The sequence below is a fragment of the Phodopus roborovskii genome, unplaced genomic scaffold (genome assembly GCF_943737965.1).
Source record: "Phodopus roborovskii unplaced genomic scaffold, PHOROB, whole genome shotgun sequence".
In the NCBI taxonomy this organism is placed as follows: domain Eukaryota; kingdom Metazoa; phylum Chordata; class Mammalia; order Rodentia; family Cricetidae; genus Phodopus; species Phodopus roborovskii.
In genome coordinates, this window is record NW_026126407.1 from 30,658,850 (window position 1) to 30,677,500 (window position 18,651).

The 18,651-nt window shown below is 45.8% G+C and overlaps 1 protein-coding gene across 4 annotated transcripts; it reads left to right on the forward strand.

The window, feature by feature from the left end:
* The first annotated feature begins 1,115 nt into the window (after nucleotides 1-1,115).
* LOC127219379 (immunity-related GTPase family M protein 1) lies at nucleotides 1,116-12,841 on the forward strand. Of its 4 annotated transcripts, none has more exons than XM_051180856.1 (5): nucleotides 1,116-1,419; nucleotides 4,256-4,544; nucleotides 7,410-7,675; nucleotides 9,743-9,969; nucleotides 11,359-12,841. In XM_051180856.1, the coding sequence occupies exons 4-5, from the start codon at nucleotides 9,943-9,945 to the stop codon at nucleotides 12,568-12,570; spliced, it is 1,239 nt and encodes a 412-aa protein (XP_051036813.1). In that variant the 5' UTR covers nucleotides 1,116-1,419; nucleotides 4,256-4,544; nucleotides 7,410-7,675; nucleotides 9,743-9,942; the 3' UTR covers nucleotides 12,571-12,841. The 4 variants fall into 4 exon arrangements, with proteins under 4 accessions (XP_051036813.1, XP_051036814.1, XP_051036812.1 ...); XM_051180857.1 differs by having other exon boundaries at nucleotides 7,556-7,675; XM_051180855.1 differs by lacking the exons at nucleotides 1,116-1,419; nucleotides 4,256-4,544 and having other exon boundaries at nucleotides 5,145-7,675.
* Nucleotides 12,842-18,651: the final 5,810 nt, after the last annotated feature.

Here is an 18,651-nt window from a genome sequence, read left to right on the forward strand (position 1 = left end):
TGTTCATGCTGGGGAATGAATGATGCAATCCCCTAGATGACTTCCAGTTATACATAGAGTTCCAGGTCACCAGGGACATGTAGTGAAATTTTCGCTCAAAATATCCAAGACAGACAGACAGAAACACAGCCAGGTAGATGAAAGGGAGAGAAAATGGCAGGCTGAGCCACTGCTTGGTACTAACGTTAATCACAGTGACAACTCTTTGATACTGGCTTGCAGGTGCTTGCAGCTGCCCTCAGCTCCTTCCTGCTTTAGTAGGAGGAAGTCAGGCACACAGAAACAGGGGTGACCTTTCGGCACAAGAGAGAGGAAACTGGGCTGAATTTCTGCTCAGGTTTCTCCAGAGCAAGGCTCTGACCAATGCAGTGTTTCATGAGAACCTAGCTCCCATCCTGTCCAACCTCTCTTCTTCCTGAGTACCAAACATGCTCAGCTCTGCACTCCACTCCTATTCAGATTTGCAGGGAGAACTTCCAGTGATTACAGAACAGCAGAGGGGGACGACAGAGCTTCCCTGACCTTCTAGAAGAAACATGGCTCCTGTGCCCTGGACCTGCTTTTCCAAGAAGTCTCCCCCTCCCCCCCCCCCCACCGCCGCCATCTACCCCACGTTTCTATCTTGGGAAAATTACGAGTGATCGTGCTACTGTGGCACAAACATACCCAGTCCCTGGCTCCATCCAGAAGTCAGCCATTAACCAAACCATTCTCACTGAGTCCCTCCTCCTACCCCGGCTCAGCACTCTTCCCACTGAGACACCTGCGCACTAACTGGAGACGACTTTCCCACTCTCTTGATGAAATCAGCTCTCCTATGAAGAAAGGAAGCAGTGTCAGGGAGCAGCCTGAGTGTGCAACCATCGGAAGGACCGAGGTGGCTCAGGGAGTTATGTCCAGGGTGAGATAAAAGCAGCTGGGAAGATGGAGTCCGGGTGGGGATTCTATACAGTCAGACCTGAGAAGGACTGACCCTGTGGCTCTACTGCAGAATATACAAAGCCTGCAGTTAGGCTCCGCCCCTCTGAGAAGGACGGGGAACTGGCTGAGTATGCAAATAATGTCCAAAACAGGAACCAAACCAGCCTTCATTGTAGTCCCCACCCGGTTGGGCCAGAGCTTGAAGAACTGAGGGGTAGAAATTGCAAAACAAGGAACAGGATCTTTCCATGGACTGGATCTGGAGGGAAATCCAGGAAGGTTGGATTTCAGCTCCTCCTTGGTCTCGGGCTCCTGACATCCTAAGAGGACCTCAGAACTTCACACCTCACCCAGTCCTTAGCTGAGCATCCTCGCTCTGGATAAGAATCATTTTAGGGTTTTTCTGTCCTGCCTTGCCTGAGCTCAAGCTATTTCCTTAGGAAGAGAGGGGGACACTTCAGGAGGAATAGCATCTGGCCACAGTCACTTCCATAGCAGGTAAGTGCAAGGCTTTTGTTAGTTTTCTTATCTGTTTCTCTGACAAAGACAATTTAAAAAACAGGGTTAACTTTTGTTTGTGATTTATAAAAAGCTACAGTATGTCATAGTTACTTTCCCAATGCTCTGATAAAATACCACGGCCAAGGCAACTTGAAAAAGAAAGCATTTGACTGGGGGCTTATATCCCCAAGCAGCCGACAGAGAGAGCTGACTGGAAATGGTACAGAACTTTTGGAAAGTCAAAGCCTGCCCTCAGAGACACGCCTCTCCAACAAGACCTAGTCCTTCCCAAACATCCCACCAACTGGGGAGCAAGTATTCAACCTATGAGCCTGTGGGAGCCATTCTCATTCAGATCACCACACAGCCCATGGCCCCATGATGGCACCCAGGTCTAAAAGCAGGAATATCGCATCTGCCCTCAGGAAACAGAGAGCAACAAAGGCTGGTGCTGGTGATTCCATTCCATCCCTGCCCCTCAGTCCAGGAAACCCACATTCAGGGTGGGTCTTCATACTACCACTAAACCTCCCTAGAAGTACACCCACAGATACAACCAGACTCTACATAATTTTAACGCCAATGAAATGACAGTGAAGATTAACCATTATAGCCCTGTTCATGAGGCAACATGAAACTCAACCCCTGGCACCAGGACAGGAGTGCTGGGGGTCTGGATTATTCCACTCAGGGAGTTCACAACAGAGCCCCTCTCTGATGTTCTTCTTTTTAAAGATTAATTTCGTTATTTTTGTATATACGAGTGTTTCCTGCATGTGTATGTGTGCACCATATACATGCCTTGGGCCCACAGAGGGCTTCAGATCCTCTGGGATGGGAATTAAAGAAGGTTCTGAGGCACCATGTGGGTGCTGGGAATTGAACTTAGGTCCTCTGCAAGAGCAACAAGTGCTCTTAACCTCTATGACGAGTCTCCACCCTTCTGGCCGTCTTCTGTACCAACTAGCATACATTATTATTTTTTGCTTAAACGCATGCAACACAGCAGTGAGGAGGAGGTAAACATCCCTCTTATCTGCCTACTCATGCCTCCTGGATCTTCTGATGAGGCCCAAATTTGGGGGGAAGGGAGTAGAATGTGCTATACAGATCTAAGAAACACTATTGTAGCCTCCTCATTTTCCTTAGGGGATTAAACCCCCACTGTCAGAATCACCTGCAGACAATACCTAGGTTACCCTGAACAGATGAGAACTCACGAGCCCCTCACCCACGGGAGCCCCTCTCCTGCCCCACCCATGGAACTGGAATCTCAAGATAGGATTGTAAAGCAGGGCGTGGTGGTGCACACTTTTAATGCCAGCACTCAGGAGGCAGAGGCAAGTGGATCTCTGTGAGTTTGAGGCCAGCCTGGTCCACAGAATAAGTGTCAGTACAACTAGGGCTGTTACACAGAGAAACCCTGTTGGGCGGGGGAGGTAGGATTGTAAGATGGCACTATCTGTGTGCTCTTTCAGTTTGACTCAGCTCAAGTATTTTATCTGCATTGAGAAGTCTGCTCCACAGACAGGCACAGACTTATTCCTTTGAACATTACATTAATGCAGTGGGAGCTTTTCCAATTCCCTTTCTTTCAATTCCCCACTGCACGCCCTGTGTGCCAATGACATTGTCCATCATGAGAAAGCATATAGTCTTTCTGGAATAAAAATCAACACACTTGTTTTAGCTCACTCTTTACTCCTGCTGGACAAACAGGGAATAAAACCAAGAATTTGAGTCGGGAGACAGGCAGGAGGATCTCTATGAGTTCCACATCAGCCTGATCTACAGAGTGAGTTCCAGGACCTCCAGAGCCTCACAGAGAAACCCTATCAAAAAAATAAATAAATAAATAAAAGTGGTATACCACGTAAATCCCAAATCCAATCTGTGTTGCATAGCTGCTTTCCCTGCACTGGAATAGCCACTGCCTCCTGAAGGGATGGGGGAGGTTCTTAAAACCCAAGGACCAAAGGAAATTAGATTCTCAAGAAGCTCAATGGGTCAAGTCCCTCCCCCAAGGTTGTGTGAGCAACAAACACTTGCTAGGGAAGAGCAGACTTTCTACAGTAGAGCTGCCTGCCTGCCTGCAGCCTGCACAGGAGCTCCCAAGGATGCAGTGTTTATGTGTCAACACCCCTAGTCGGTGGGCCTCTCAGTGAGGCCACTGCCCTCGGTCCCCCAAGCTTCTGCAAATCACCCCAGAATGATTGCCTGTTGACTAAGTCGAGCATGGAGGAGACATCTGGAAGGGAGGGCAAGGGTAACTGTTCACAACTCTCCAGAAAAGTCACATGACCGAGCCTCATCACTGTCCTTGCCCACAGTTCTCCTGTGGCTAGTTGCTGTGCTGGTAGTGCTTAGAGGGAATGAAAACGGGACCATAGTGACACCTACAGGCTACTTCGGGAAAGAATTTTGTCATGTGTCTTTTTCTTTAAACTTTTTTAATTTAACAATTTAACTTCCATACTTGAATACTCTATTTACATCTTTTCATACCTCCATTTCCCCCTTGGACTTCTCCCACATTCCTCCACTTCCTCTAAGGTTCATGACCCCTTTTTCTTTAGTCATTGTTATGCACAAATACATACATAGCACACACACACATAAATGCCTAATCCATTAAATGTGCTTGTCCACGTAAGTGTTCAGGGCTGATCGCTTGGGACTAGATAACCTGTCAGGAGACTCATCCCTAGAGAAAACTGGTTATCTCTAAGAGAGTTATTTTTTACATGAAGTGTGTGAGCCAGGACAAAATGCGTTCATTATTAGAAAAGCAAAATATTACATGAGAAAATAATCCCACTCTCTATCCCTTCAGAAACTAGAAAGGCAATTACTTTGCAACTGCAAAATGATCTGTGAAGGTAAGACTGCGTGATGTGAATGATAAAAGCTGAGATAGCAGACAAATAAGTGAGATTTTGAAAAGAAGACGAAGAGAGAAACTACTCGGTCTCTCCAGAATTACACCATGAAGTGCTGAGAGAGACTACCTTCTCCAAAGGAGGTCAGATTCTGCGGCACACACTTGCTGAGTCCACTGAGTCCAGCATCCAGTCTGAAGTCACAGCCAGGAGGGGGCAGCTGCCAAAGAGGGATCCCCAACTGTAAGCACCATGCTTTCCTTTCTGGTCCCGTATGCTGAAAAATCGAGGTGCCTTCATGATAACTGGAGCGCTAAGCGTGACAGAGTGTGATCGATTACCTCTGCGGGTGCTTTGTGGGAGGAGAAATAGCTTGTGTTCCTAACTCTGTGACAGCAGGAGACCAGGAAAGCCCTGTCAGAGCCTCCTTCGGCTAGTGAGTTGGAGTCACACATAAGAACAAGGTCCACCAGATGGTGGTGGCACACACCTGTAACCCTAGCACTGCGCCAGGTGGAATTCTGAGTTGGAGGCCAGCCTGGCCTACAGAGTTCCAGGACAGCCAGAGCTACACAGAGAAATCCTATCTCTAAAAACCAAAATAATAATAACAACAACAATAATAATAATGCCCATGAGAAACTAAATTTGCTGAGATTGGAGCTAAGATGACTACCCTGACAGAAATACTAGAGCCCCTTTCTTTAGTCACAAAGCAAATTGGAGGATGATTTCATTAGCCTGTCGCAATAGTGGGTACAAGGTTCTGCACCTGTAAGGTGTGTGTGTGTGTGTGTGTGTGTGTGTGTGTGTGTGTGTGTGTACGCGTGTGCATATGGGTTTGTGCATGTGTCTGTACATGGGCATGTCTCCATGTGTGATAGGTGTGATAGTGTGATTGACTGGTCACCCAGCTATGTACAAGGCACTCCCTGATCAGCCAGAGTGAATCAGCATGAATCTCTCTGTGAAGTGTAACCTGGTGATGAATGAACAATACCAGGGTATCATCATTCAACAGAAGAGAGGAAGGGCAATAGAAAGGCAATCCCCACTGTCACTCCAGCATCAGAGAAAGTAAACAGAGAAACACTTGTATTGTATATTTTATAGTCATTGACCTTCCCTTTCTATCTACAGTGAACTAATGATTAATCAGAATAAAAGCCTATTGAGGCAAGATATTTGAATAACTCAGGTGTTAAGGATTTGTTTTGGTCATGGTAGCTCATGCCTTTTGTTCTAGCAGTGGGTGGAGCTCTGTGAGTTCAAGGCCAGCCCAGTCTACATTTGAGAGTTCCAGGCCAAAGGGGCCCACAGTGAGATTCTATCTCAAAAACATTTTTCAAAAAGAGCACTTTTTTATTCTTGCAAAAGACCCCAGGCTCAGTTTCCAGCACCATATGGTGGTTTACAACTGTCCTTAACTCCAGTTCCAGGGGATCTGGCATCCTCTTCTGGCCTTTGAGGGCATGAGGCACACACACAGTATGCAAATACACACACGCAAAACATTCATATACATAAAATAAATTAATCTTTTAAAAAATCTTGCTAGGGAGGGTGGTGGTGCATGCCTTTAATCCCACTTGGGGAAGCAGAGACAGGTGGATCTCTGTGAATTCGAGGCCAGCCTGGTTTACAGAGCTCCAAAGCTAGAGAGACCCTGTCTCAGAAAAAGAAAAAAGAAAAACAAAATCACGCTGCCTTAAGGAACCTTTCCCTGATGCCCAGTCATACAAGCCCTGGTGTGCCAACCTTGGTTCCTCCCAGGAGCACGAGCACTAGAGGATTGACTCTGAGGTCCAGGGAAATGCTACCTAGGTTGGAATTCTGGCTCACTGACATAGAAGGTCCCAGAAACTCTCTTTCTGATCTTCTTGCACTGCTCTGAGACTTGTTTCTATTTGTTCTTATGGAAATCACATAAAGCAAGCAGGACAGATAGACAGGCCCCACCAGTCTCTAAAGACAGAGATGGAAATCAGCCCTGGTTTCTGCCCAGGCCAAGGGCTTAGAGGAAAGCAAACAGGAGGGACAGTTTCTGGCTGTTGCTCAAAACCTCCAGTTCATTAAACAAGAACAGGAATTAAAAAAAAAAAAAAAAAAGCGTACTCCCCTTCTCGGCAGCTGGGTCTTTTCCAGGAAGGAGAAAGCGAAAGCTACCATAAGGATCACATTATTGGTCACCTGGAGGGGTGGCAGAGGGCTCCCTGTGACCAGAGAGTCACATTTCACAAACCTCATAGGCAGAAGTTGTGTTCAGGGCACTGGAAAGTGCCCACGTGAGCCTCGGCTCGTCCTCCCTCCCTGGCCAGCCTATCTCCCTCCACAGTAAATATGAAACAGGCTCGATTCTCCTGCATACAGTACACACCCCTGCTCCTATTGACTCTGCGGTGCAGTGAGAACTTGTGCCAGAAGGTGCAGAAAAGCCACAAAGGGAATGACAGAGCTCTCCTGACTCTGAAAGCAACGTGGCTCCTCTTGCCTGCCCCCTTTGTCACTGTGCCAGTTGCTAGAAAACACTTCTGCTTTTCTTCATGAAAACATTGCATGGGGGTCATTGCTTCAACGCCAGGGTCAACGGCTCCAGCTCCTGCTTTTGCCCAGGTGTCCAACTCGAATAAACTAACTCCTGGATCTTAGAAAAATGAAATATGCCCCCCTCAACTCAGACCCACCTCCCACTCAAACATCTAATGCAAGGGCTGGAGCCTGATTCCCCACTCCCTGGTGCTCTGGGTATCTCCTTTATGACAGTGAGGCCAGGGTAATCCAGTGAGCCAGCAACCAGAGAAAACAACCACACTGGCTGCAGGTCTGCAGGTTAGCACTACTCAGGTGGTGTCCATGTAAAGAAGGTGCAGGCGCAGGCACGGGATGCTCCGACCCTGGGCTGGCTGTTAAGGTCCCTAAGCAGACATGACCAACACTTAACTCAAGTCCCCATTCCCCACACCCCTCCCCAACCCCTGCTTATGCTGAACTCAGATGAGCCCAGCAGTGCTCTGTCCACTCTCTAAAGAATACTATGGAGTCTTCATAGCCTAATCCTTCAAACCAGCTGTTTCCAGGAATTGAAACTGAAACCAACTTTCATCCCAGCCTTGGCATGCAGGACTCAGATATATTGACTGCCTGGCAAAAAAAACAAAGTCTCTGGCAGAAAGGCAATACCCTCAGTCAGCCAGCTCCTAATCCTTCCTGACGGTATCTCAGAAGGACTCCAGACCTCTGTATCTCATCTCTAGACATCCTGGGTCTGCATTCCAGTTCTAGATCGGTCCATTAGAAATTCTGCTGAGGGACAGCAACGTTTTTCTGGAAGGCAGCTGACATCCGGACCCCACATAATCCCTCCTCTGGAGCTGGTAAGTAAAGGCCTCTTCGCTGAGCAGAGCTGGACTCAGTATTGTTCCTTTTTACCTTGAGGGAGTCTATCACACTTTCCAGAGATAAATAAATATCTTGAGTTTTCCCTCAGTCTTTTCTAATGGTGCTCAAATAAGGAGCAAGGAATAAATGCGGGTTTTAGCACACATAAGGCTATTACTTCACAAAAATCCTTGATTTTAGGTTCTTTACTAGTCTAGTCTGGTTCCCACATTTCTGTGAGTCTTTCTGATAGAGATAGAGATTCAATTGTGTGATATATGAACTACATAGACTCCTACATGGAAAAAATGCACTTGTAAATGTGCTTCATTTTGCCTCAGGTAAGCCATGAAATTTATTTAGTCGATTATAATAAGCATGTTTTCAAGTTAATTAATTAATTGGAGTAGAAATTAGTAAAACTCAGTTCAATGAACTAAATGGAATAAAGTAGTGCCAGAGTGAATTGTGTGGTACCTACCACCTTTCATGAAGCTATGGACAAGTGTGTGTAAGCATGCTATCAGTTCTGTGTGTCTGTTGCGAGATTCTAAAGACACTGCTCACAGGATCTGATTCTTCTTTCCAGGCCCAGCTCCCTTCTCTAGTTGCATCTATTTGTTAAGCTCCCTCCAAAAGCCATAAGGATCTGCATCCTTCCGTGGGCATCTTCAATCTTGTACAGAGGGGTTGAAATGGGGGTATAATGGAGGAAGGAGCCTCAAAAAAAGGAAGTGGTAGGGAGGGCCCATGAATCCAAAAAAGAATTCTATGGGTTCTTTGCAAATACTGGGTCAGTGTTCTGAGCTACTGTATTCCTAGGCTATCCATGACAACACTCTCCTGAGTGGCTCCTGGAAGAACTTACAGCTTTACACAGTTACCCATAGCCTTGCCTTATAATACCCTAGCCTTATAATACATGAACTGTGGCAGGATACAACCCTCTTGAGAGTTCCCGGATCCTGTGTGCAGCCCTGACCTGCACCATCTCCCACAGGGTCCAGTACAGGGTATGCAGGTATGGGAAGTTCCCATCTCCAGTCACAGTGACATAAATGGTTGTGAGAAAAGCATAGTTTGTACTCATCTTCTACCCTGGTGAGTAAAATTCATGGCAAAGTAAAGCAGACACAGAATGAGACTTGGCCAATGACAGGCAAGGGAGGAGAGTTGCCTTGAGGACAAGACACTACTAAATGTCGCACAGCTTTTTTTCTGTAACCCATCTCCACACACCATTGCAGAATGTTCTCTCCTCCTGGACTTTGTCTGGCTTCATTCGCCTGGCTTCCAGCCAACTTTGCCTCAGACTATACCAGTCCACCATGGTGCCTATATACCCAGCTCAGGGCACCTTGACATTCTGAGGCAGAAAGTGCCACCCAGGTCGAGCCTTATCATCTCAGGTCTGACACAGGAACTCCTGGAAGAAGGCTCTCTGTAGTTGCTTGAAGGACTGGCAGCCTCTCTGCAGGTGTGATATGTGACAGCAACCTTTCCCATATTCTCCCTCCTACTGAACTCTGGACATCTTTGTGATCATTTGATGATGCTTCTAGGTCTCTTGACCCCAAAACAAGTTCCAAGTAGTTGGAGACACAAGGAAATTTCTTTTACTGTTGCAATTCAGTTGTAGGGGGCACATAAAAGACAACAGAACACACTGATTTCCAAAAGTATAAAATGTGTGTCCATATAAGGTATACTTAGCAACTGGTATCGGTGAGTAGACCAGAGTTCCCAAGGGAAGCCCCTCAGCATGCATCAAATCCTATATAAAGTAGGATTATCTTCACTATACAGGCAGAAACATGGAGTCGCATTGCAGTGATCAACCTTTGGATTCCTTACACTCTGTGCGTAGTTCAAGACTGGTTCTTAGACATGGTAGTATACCCCTGTACTCCCAGCACTAGAGAGACTGAGACAGGATGATCATAAATTTGAGGACAGCCTGGGCTGCAAAGCAAGACCTCATCTCAAGGGGGGGATTCTATTTATTCATAATTCTTTGTTTCTTCACCCACAATCAACAATAATGAATACCACTTATCTAATAGGGTGTAAGGACTATTAAGTGAGATAAGGCATTCGAAGGACCCAGCACAGACTCACAGACACGGGACCTTCTTGCCGTGTGGTTAAAGTGAAGGAGTGGAGGAAGAACCCGAGGAACGACCTCCTCGGAGACCCCAATAAAACCAGAGAGCCTCACCAAGAGAACTGAGAGGTGTGCAGAGAGCATCACACGGATCTTGTCATGAAACCGTCACACAAGTCCTGGGAGGTGGGTAGCATGACTTTTTGGTGCTTGAGGCAGAAACCTGGAGTTCCAGGAATGTATCCATGTTACAAAGAGCTGAGGGCCTCAAACACAGAATGATCTTTAGCCCCATTTCCTTCTGTAGAGGATGAGTCCAAGTCCCAAGATTAGACAGCAAAGCTATGGCAAGCAGAACTGGATTTACTCAGGTGCTATACCAGGAGATAAAAGGGGGTGGCCAAACCCAAGGATATTGTGGAAGATGGGAAGCTGCATCTTGGGTTGCATCATGGTCATGAACATGTCCTACAGAAAAATAATGTGATCTTCTAGGGAAACTTTGCCCCTCAATGTAAGGACAAGACAGGTCTCCAAATGTTCCATTGGATGCTCTTAATGTGACAGAAAGGTTTTATTAAAAAGAAAGAAAAAAAGGTTTTGGATTTTAGAATTGTTTTAATTTGTTTCATTTACTATGTACCTCTGTGTGTGTTTGTGTGTGTGTGTATGTGTGTGTATGCTCAAGCATGCATATGGGGGTAATTGGAGGACAACTTTTGGAGAGAGTTCTCTCTCCACATGGGTTCTTTAGATTGAACACTGATCATCCAATTCAGTGGTAAGTGCCCTTAGCTACTGAGCCGCGGGTGATAGGATGTTTTTATTTATAATCATGCACAAGAAGAAAGTTGAATTTTCAGAGAGGATAGCATAGTCCATCTGTAAGGAGCAGCTTGTATGTTGTAACCTTGTGTGATCCCAGCCAGTTCTTTTCTCAGTCCTGGACCAGCCCCACTAATGCTTTAATCTCATTGCAAAGCAACCAGCCAGCAAGGAAAATCTACTTTCACACATCAGCTTGAGTCCCTCTAATAATAATATTATCAACAGTCATGCACAGAAATGTACAAACATAAGTACTGACCAAGACATCAGTACAGGCTATTTAGAAATTGTTGTGTCTGTTGAAGTTGATGGGAGATGAACATTCACTAGAAAAAAAAAAAGACGTGATCCCCAATAAATATGTCATTTGAAAAAGGAAAAGGCAGAGTGTGCTTTTTAGAAAGGACTAATTAAATTATACAGAGGGCTTGCAGGTCCTTGCCAGCACATGGCTTAATGAGGATATCTGTTCTTCGTATTTTCAGTTGTCCATCCTGCCTGTGTTCCCATTGAGTGATCTAACAAACCCTTTCATCATGCTTTAGGACTACAGCCCTTCACACAACGGCTGCACAATCTTCCCCTCTGTGAATGTGCAATCGTTTCCTAAACTGTCCTGTTTGTAAATGAAATGTCTTTGCTACTCCCTTGGTTTGTGGATCTGGAACCCTGAGACTGTGATATGAAGTCTGTTAATTCTGATACCCCTCCCATGTCTAACTTCCCAACTCTTCTACAATTCTACAGGTAGAACCACTACTCCCCAACATGACAGAGACCCCTTATGCTCCATTGAATTCATCCTTCGCCTTTGCCACATCATATCAAACAGGGGGCAGCATTTTACCTGAAGTCAGCAGGACTGTTGAAAGGGCCTTGAGAGAAGGGAAAATGTTGGATGTGGTATATGGCATCAAGGAGACCGTGGCAGCATTGTCCCAAACTCCAGTGAACATCACTGTGACTGGAGACTCGGGCAATGGCATGTCATCTTTCATCAATGCACTCCGAATCATTGGCCATGAGGAGGATGGCTCGGCTCCCACTGGGGTGGTGAGGACCACCCAGACACGGGCGAAGTACTTTTCATCCCAATTTCCCAGTGTAGTACTGTGGGACCTACCTGGCTTGGGGGCCACAGCCCAAACCATAGATAACTATGGGGAAGAGATGAAATTCAACATGTATGATCTGTTCATCATCATCGCCTCTGAGCAGTTCAGCTTGAATCATGTAAATCTTGCCAAAGTCATCCAGAGGATGGGGAAGAGGTTCTATATTGTCTGGACCAAGCTGGACAGGGATCTCAGTACATGTGTCCTTTCAGAGGTCCGGCTCCTACAAAGTATAAGGGAGAATATAGAGGAGACTCTCCAGAAAGAGAGGGTGAACATACCCCCCATATTCTTGGTATCCAATCTAGACCCTTTACTACATGACTTTCCAAAGCTTAGGGACACGCTGCATAAAGACCTCTCCAACATCAGGTGCTGTGTGCCCTTAAACATTCTTTCTGGCACCTGTGAGAAGATCATTGATGAAAGAATGGCCTTCTTGAAGGAGAGAGTAGGCAACGGATGTTCGGAGAATTCTGTTTGCATCAGGGATGATGATGACCTGGAGGAGTGCCTGAAAGTGTACCGACTAAAATTTGGTATAGATGATCAGTCACTTCAGCAGGCAGCCCAGAGCATGGGGACAGTAGTACAAGAGTACAAGGCCGACATGAAGTCTCAAAACATGCACACTCTCCGCAGAGAGGACTGGAAACTGAGACTGATGACTTGCATATTGGTGAGGGCATTCTTCAGCATTCTGGAATGTTTCCCATGCCTACGTCGCTGTGTCCTCTCGTTCAGATGCAAAAAACACAGACGTGTGCTTCAATTAGTTGCCCAGGACACCAAGATCATCCTGAAGAAAATCCTGAAAGGCTCCATCGGTCCCCCTCACATCTAGTGTAGGGAGGGAGTGGGCTGGCACCCTTCTCACATGGAAGCCAGACTGCCTTGGGTCTCTCCTGGGTCCCTATTTATCCTCTAAAAATCAAGACATAAAACAACACTCTCTATAAGAGTCTTAGATGCTTTGAGAGGAGTTTAAAATCACTCATTTCCCTTGCCTCAAATCTAATGCATTGTTCCACTGAGGGACAAGAAAAAAAAAATGTTAAAAATCATTGATCATGATTCTTAGATTTGGAATACAGAAACTTTTTTTCAGTTGTTAAGTGTGATGTGTGTCAAAATCAATTTTCCTCTAAAATAGTCAAGTTGGTTCCCCTTCATTAGTTCCTTTTTATTCTCATTCTCCTTGCTCTACCTAGATACCCCTGTTTAAGGACTCGCCTGGGACAAAGGAACACTAAGTTCAAGTTTGGAAGCAGATGGAGAATGTGGTAGCAGTTTTTCCCTGAATTCTGTTTAGTACTGGGGACAGGACTCCAGACAGCGTTTTGTAGCACGAAAAATAAAAACCCAGAGACAGATATTGGAGTTCAAGCTTCAAGCTGCAGATGAAAACAAAGCAGCCTGTAGCTCTTACCTCTACCCAGCTGAAGCAATACTGCCCTCAATGTGGCTGGATTTCTGATCCTATCTTACATACCTCTGTAGAGTTAGGATTAAAGGCATGGGATCTCAAGTGCTGAGATCTCCTTTCTATGATCTATTTCTCTTTTACACTGATTTAATCTTGTGTAGCCCTGGGTGGCCTTGGAGTCACAGAAATCCATCTGCCTCTGTCTACTGAGTCCTGGGATTAAAGGTGTGTGCAGCCACCACCACCCAGCTTCTACAGCTAGCTAATATGGCTGGCTTTGCATTTTAATCTTTCAGGCAATCTTCATTAAATCATAAATAATATTACCACCCTAAAGGAATGCTTTCACACATCCTCTGCCAAATACCTACAAATTATATCTTAAGAGAGAACTTAGGGGCCTGGGGAGGAGGTAGCGCATGCCTTTAATCCCAGCAGTCAAGGGGCAGAGACAGGTAGTCTCTGTGAGTTCGAAGCCAGGCTCATCTACAGAGTGAGTTCCAAGACAGGCTCCAAAGTTACAGAGAAACCCTGTTTCAGGGAAAGAAAAAAAGAGTGAGCTCTGGTTTATATGAGTCAGTGTCATGGTAAGAGAGTAATGGCATTAATGGACTTCACACTGAACACATTTGAGAAAATTTTGCTGAGGATGTCTCTTTCAAATGTGTAATGGAGGTTCAAGGAGATTGCCAAGAGGTGGTGTTGACCCTTGAGCTGACATAATGAAGACTGACCTCCTTGAGGACTCAAAGGGCAGTCTTTTAGTCCATTTCCTGGGGTTAGATCAAAATACCTGAGGTTGGGTAATACAAAAGGAAACGAGGTTTATAACTCATTATTTCCGAAGCTAGATAGATGGATCCATGGGTAGGACTTGCTGCTTCTCCAGGAGGACCTGAGATCTGTTCCCAGCACCCCCAGCAGGTGGTTCACAACGACATGTAATTCCGGGGAGTTCAGTGCTATCTTCTGACTTCTTTGGGCATCCATACACAGGTGGTGTACACTCACATAGACACATACACACAAATAAAAATAAATCTGGAAGCCAGGGATGGTGGTACATAACTTTAATCTCAGCACTCAGGAGGCAGAGACAGGAGGATCTCTGTGAGTTCCAGGCCAGCCTGGTCTACAGAGCCAGTTCTAGGACAGCCAGGGTTGTCACACAAAGGAACCCTGTCTTCAAAAGTAAGTAAATAAAACCTTGAAATGTTCCCAAAGTTTCAAAGGTGAAAAGCCAGTCAGGCTGGCCTGTAGGATGAGCTTCTGAAAGACCCCCACAATGCTTATTGCCTGTTTGAATTGCTCTTGCTAATTTGCCAAGGTCAAGTTATGAAAAAAGTACAGGAGGGAACCAGGTGCTGCTCTCATCCAACGCCAACCAGATATCTGTGGTCTGCAGCTTGGACCAAAGCAAGGTCAGCAGGACGGTATCTGGGATGCTGAGATAGTCATAACTGAATTCTTTGTATTATTTGTGCCCAACCAACTGTCCTTGGTTAACTACAGCTGCTACATTTAGATGAAACAATGAAATCCCTTCTGCTTCTGCTTCTGTAAGCCTGCTTCTTGCCACCCCAACCCTATATAAACTGCCTGAGTTTTAACCTCAGCACGCTCAGTCCCCCAAAAGACTGAAGCATCCACAGATACCTGTGTAAACAATAAATAACTTCTTGCACTTGCATCCAGTGGTCTGGTCTCGTCTCTTGGGGGCAAGGGCCTTCCCCCCGACAGGCTCCAAACTCTTGGGGTCTCTTGGGGGGGGGCCTTTCACTTCTATGAGGACCTCCTACTTGATAGGGCAGGTGCAGGGTCACATGCAAAAAGACTCGTGTAGGAAACAGGAAGCCAGGCAGCTTAACAGACCGTCTCTCCTTTGTTTTATAACAACTAACTCTCATGAAGGAAATAATTCAATCTGAGAGAACACCATTAGTCTCTTCCAAGGACAATGACCCTAGGACATAATTACTGTCCACCAGGCACCCCTATTACAAAGTCCACCATTTCCATACAACCACAGTGGGGACCAACCCATATGAAGCATCAAGACACTTAAAACATGCCCAGCCCATAGCAGGCCAACAGAGCAAATGATTGGCAATTATGAAAGTTGTGGCTTAGGAAGAGGGAAGTCACAAGGTCTCAAGTGCCTGGAGGGAAGAGTGGGAAGAAGCTAAGGTCTGTCCTCACTGCCCTCACTTCCTGCCGTGTTGCCCACTGGCCAAATCCCAACAGCTTCTGGGTGATTTTCGACATTGTAGCATGACATTGTGGTCTTCAAATAAGTGCGGCTGCATTCTTAGCTGTCCTGGAATACAGGGAGCCTAGGGGCTGCTGCATGGACCTGCCTGTGAGGGTGAGAGGCCTTAACGATTCCTGCAGCCATACACCCAGACAGGTTTGATTGTTGATTGTTGTGTGTGCTCGCACGCACGCACACGCACGCACGCACACACACACACACACACGCACGCACACACACACGCACGCACGCACGCACTCTCGAGTGAGACTAGGGATGTCTCAGTAGGCCTAAAGCATTCCCTGTTTTCACTTCCACTCTTTGTCGTCCTTTTTTTTTCAGGTTTCTCAAGACAGGGTTTGTCCTGTAACAGTCCCGGCTGTCCTAGAACTCTCTTTGTAACCAGGCTGGCCTTGAACTCACAGAGATCGGACTGCTTCTGTCTCCCAACCACCAGGCAAGGCAACATGGTTTTAGCTCAATGGATAATGGCTCTCCTCTCAGTTCTCAGTGCATCTGAGCTGCTCCCAGCAACAGGTTCATTTTCATCTCTCCTGGGCAGAGCCACCTTGTCCTTTTGTGTCTTTGTTCATTTCTTTATCTCAGAAACTCTTCCCTTCATCCAGCAGATGCAGTTAATCCAGAAGGAATGAGCTACGAACTTGGGAAAGGAAGAGAGAGCCAAAAGCAGGGGGAGGTGGGAAGGGCCAGAAATAAAGTTGGCTCTAACTTTAATACATGGCTTCTCTGATACCAAAATCAGGCAAAAGTGCAATGAGCAGAGGAAGGACCCTGAGTACAGAAAGGAAGTGCTTCTGGAAACAAATAGCAGTAAACACACAGGCCTGCAGGAAGAAAAAAACTTTGCCTTCTATTAGAGGCCAAGGCTGACCACAGGCCCTGGGGAAGCCCGCAGCCTTGTTTCCTTAGCCAGATTCGGAGTCATGAAAAAGTTCTGATTAAAAACCAGGGAAACACCAGATTCTATCTGCTGCAGAAACACAGTCCTCTTTGTTTGCCTTGGTCTAGTCCAGTACTTTAAAACAAAATTGTCCCACAAAGACCCAGCCTGTAAAAATCTAGACTTTAGGAAGCATAATGGGACAATTAGGTTTGTACTTACCTTTCAAGAAAGAAAAAAATTAAGCCGTTAGTTACTTTCCTTCTTCTTTCTTTGCTTGTTTCAGTTTTTTTGAGATAGAGGATCACCATGTAGACTTGGCGGTCCTGAAACCTGACATGTCTCAGACTCTCAGAGATCTGCCGCTTCTGCCTCCCGGGTACTGAGATGAAAGATGTGTGCCAGTATGCCTGGCCCTGTAGTTACTTTACTATTGCTGTGACAAGACATAGTGACCCAAGCACCTTAGAGAAGAAAGCATTTACTTGGGCTTATGGTTTCAGAGGTTTGCAGTCCATAATGGCAGAACAAAGGCATAGTAAGACAGACAGCAGCAGACTCGTACATCTTAGTCCTCAAGCATGAAGCAGAGAGCTGAGAAGGTCTAGGTTTTTGAAACTTCAAAGTCTGTCCCCAGTGACACGCCTCCAACAAGGCCACACCTCCTAATCCTTCCCAACAGTTCCAACCAACTATTCAAACATATGAGAATGTGAGGGCCATTCTGGTCAGGGCCCATAAAAATGGTTCCACTTCATCTTGACTTAAGGTCAGGGAGTTCAAACCTTCTATTGCTCTTCCAAGGTGAAACAAGGATGTCTGGGCTAACATGTATATGTAACAGGGTTCTTGGCCTAAGGTGTGGTCGCTGCATGTCCAGCCCAAACAACAGACTACTTAACTCAGGACATACCTAGTTGATGTTTCGGGAATCAAAGAGGTAATTACTCACTCGCTTGTTCCTTGTATCATTGGAAGGGAAGCCTCTTGCCTTCTCCCCCCCCCCCCTTTTGATGGGGGTATAAATATCTTTGAATGACTAATAAACTTGGTGCTGATTCTGGTATTCACCAGGTGCCCCCTGACTTTATCTCCTGTCTCTTGACTATTCCTTTCCTCAATCCACACTCCTCATCTCAGTCTGCTGGACCTGGCAAATGCCGCTGCAAAGTGGGTTACTACATAGTCTCATTCAACACCACTGCTGTGCACAAAGAGATGTAAAGATACAAATGGACTGTGCTGTGTAAGACAATTTCCATTCCTGATCCGTACAGATAATTTTATTTGCATGGAGCTTGGTAACACATGCCTTTAATCCTGACACACCGGAGGCAGAGGCAGGAAGATCTCTGTGTGTCTGAGGCCAGCCTGGTCTACATAGTGAGTTCCAGGACAGCCAGGGCTATGTAGACAGACCTGGTCTCAAAAAAAAAAAAGAAATATATATATATTAGTCAGGTGGTAGTGGCGCATACCTTTGATCCCAGCACTCGGGAGACAGAGGCAGGCCGATCTCTGTGCGTTTGAGGATAGCATGGTCTATAACAGCTAGTTCCAGGACAGCTTCCAAAGCCGCAGAGAAACCCTGTCTCAAAAAACCGAAAAGTAAAAAAATAAAATAAAATAAAATCACAAGCCGGGTGGTAGTGGTGCACGCCTTTAACCCCAGCTCTTGGGAGACAGAGGCAGGTGGACCTATGAATTCAAGACTAGCCCTAGCTACAGAACTACAGAGTTCCAGGACAGCCTCCTAGGGCTACACACAGAGAAACCCTGTCTCAAAAACAAAAGAGAATCTGTTCCAACTGTGGGTGAGGATGTTGCAATCACCAACTATTGACAGTAGATGGCGCCAACAACCTAAGCCTAAAAACTGATATTTCTGGCCGTTTGAACTCAAATACCTTTGAAGACGTTGATTTATATGTTTTGTTTTGTTTTGTTTTGTCGTAAGAGACCTTGTCTTTCTATTTAGCTAAAGCTGATCTCAAACTCCTAGGTTCAAACAATCTTCCTGTCTCAACCTCTTGAGTAATTTGGACTAATGAGAATACCACAATGCCTGTTACAAACTAGAATGTTGTAGAACTGGCAGAATTTGGTAAAGGCTACAAGCAGGAACCAAATCTACTAATATGATTGAAGAGCTTTAGAGTTTCAGCACGACTGTTACATGAACATAACAAAGAATGCGTTCGTATGAACTGTGATTGTGTTTTATGAAAAGGCGCATTGAGCTAAGAGATTGTCCACAAGCAATCTACAAAAACACAGAGAGAAGCAATTAAATCCTCTCATACATCTATCCTCACTGCAGTATAAGGCAGCAGTTCTCGACCTGTAC